General features: G+C 55.9%; 1 protein-coding gene across 1 annotated transcript; it reads right to left on the bottom strand.

Annotated features, from left to right (window-relative positions):
* Positions 1-3: 3 nt before the first annotated feature.
* LOC107125055 (cardiotrophin-1-like) lies at positions 4-315 on the bottom strand (the record flags this gene model as incomplete). Its single annotated transcript, XM_015428527.1, has 1 exon — positions 4-315. A coding segment is annotated over one exon (312 nt), but the record flags the coding sequence as incomplete, so codon positions are not given.
* Positions 316-750: the final 435 nt, after the last annotated feature.

Here is a 750-nt window from a genome sequence, read left to right as displayed (position 1 = left end):
TGCCGGCTCCGGAGCCAGGTCCATGGCGGTCATGACGGATTTCAGATTGCTAGCCAGACCCCGGCACTGCCTGCCCGCAGTCTCTAGCTGGTAATGCAGCTCTGGGGCAAGAGGGTTCAGCATCTCCTGCTGGCGCTTCACGGCCGACAGGAACTCCGGCAAGTTGGAAAAGGCCGTGACGTTCTGCTGCAGCCGCTCGGCATCGCTAAGGTCCTTCCAGGCCTCGTGAGGAAGGGAGGGTGACGGCAGCCCTGGGAAGGTGGGGATGCGCGGGTTGAAGTCGGCGTCCCCAAAGGGTCTCCCTTGGAGAGACACCTGAGAAAGAAAATAAAACACACAGGCATCAAGAGTCAGAACTCTCTGTTAGGGCATTCTGAGCCCTGAACCTCTTTGGGGGAAGAGCAGATTGTCTTCACAGTACCACAACACCACAGGCTCCCACTTGAGATGAGGGCCCTGCGGGATTTGTTACAATTCCGCCAGGCTTGCAAAACGGAGCTGTTCTGCTGGGCCTTCAGATGGGCGGCAGACATCCCACTCTCTCTCGGCCTCCCCTGCTGACAGGGCTGGCCAAACGGATCCCACTCAAACCGAGCATCGCTGCCGAGGCGAAGCCACCGTGTTTGGTGTCTGATCCGTGTTTTATGAGAAATATGGTTTTAACTATTTGATTATATTGTTACTGTGTGATTTGTGACCCGCACTGAGCCTGCTTGCGGGAAAGGCGGGATAAAAGTAGAAATAAATACA

Source organism: Gekko japonicus, unplaced genomic scaffold (genome assembly GCF_001447785.1).
Source record: "Gekko japonicus isolate JY-2015 unplaced genomic scaffold, Gekko_japonicus_V1.1 scaffold58016, whole genome shotgun sequence".
Lineage (NCBI taxonomy): Eukaryota > Metazoa > Chordata > Lepidosauria > Squamata > Gekkonidae > Gekko > Gekko japonicus.
This window is presented reverse-complemented; position numbering and strand designations above follow the sequence as displayed.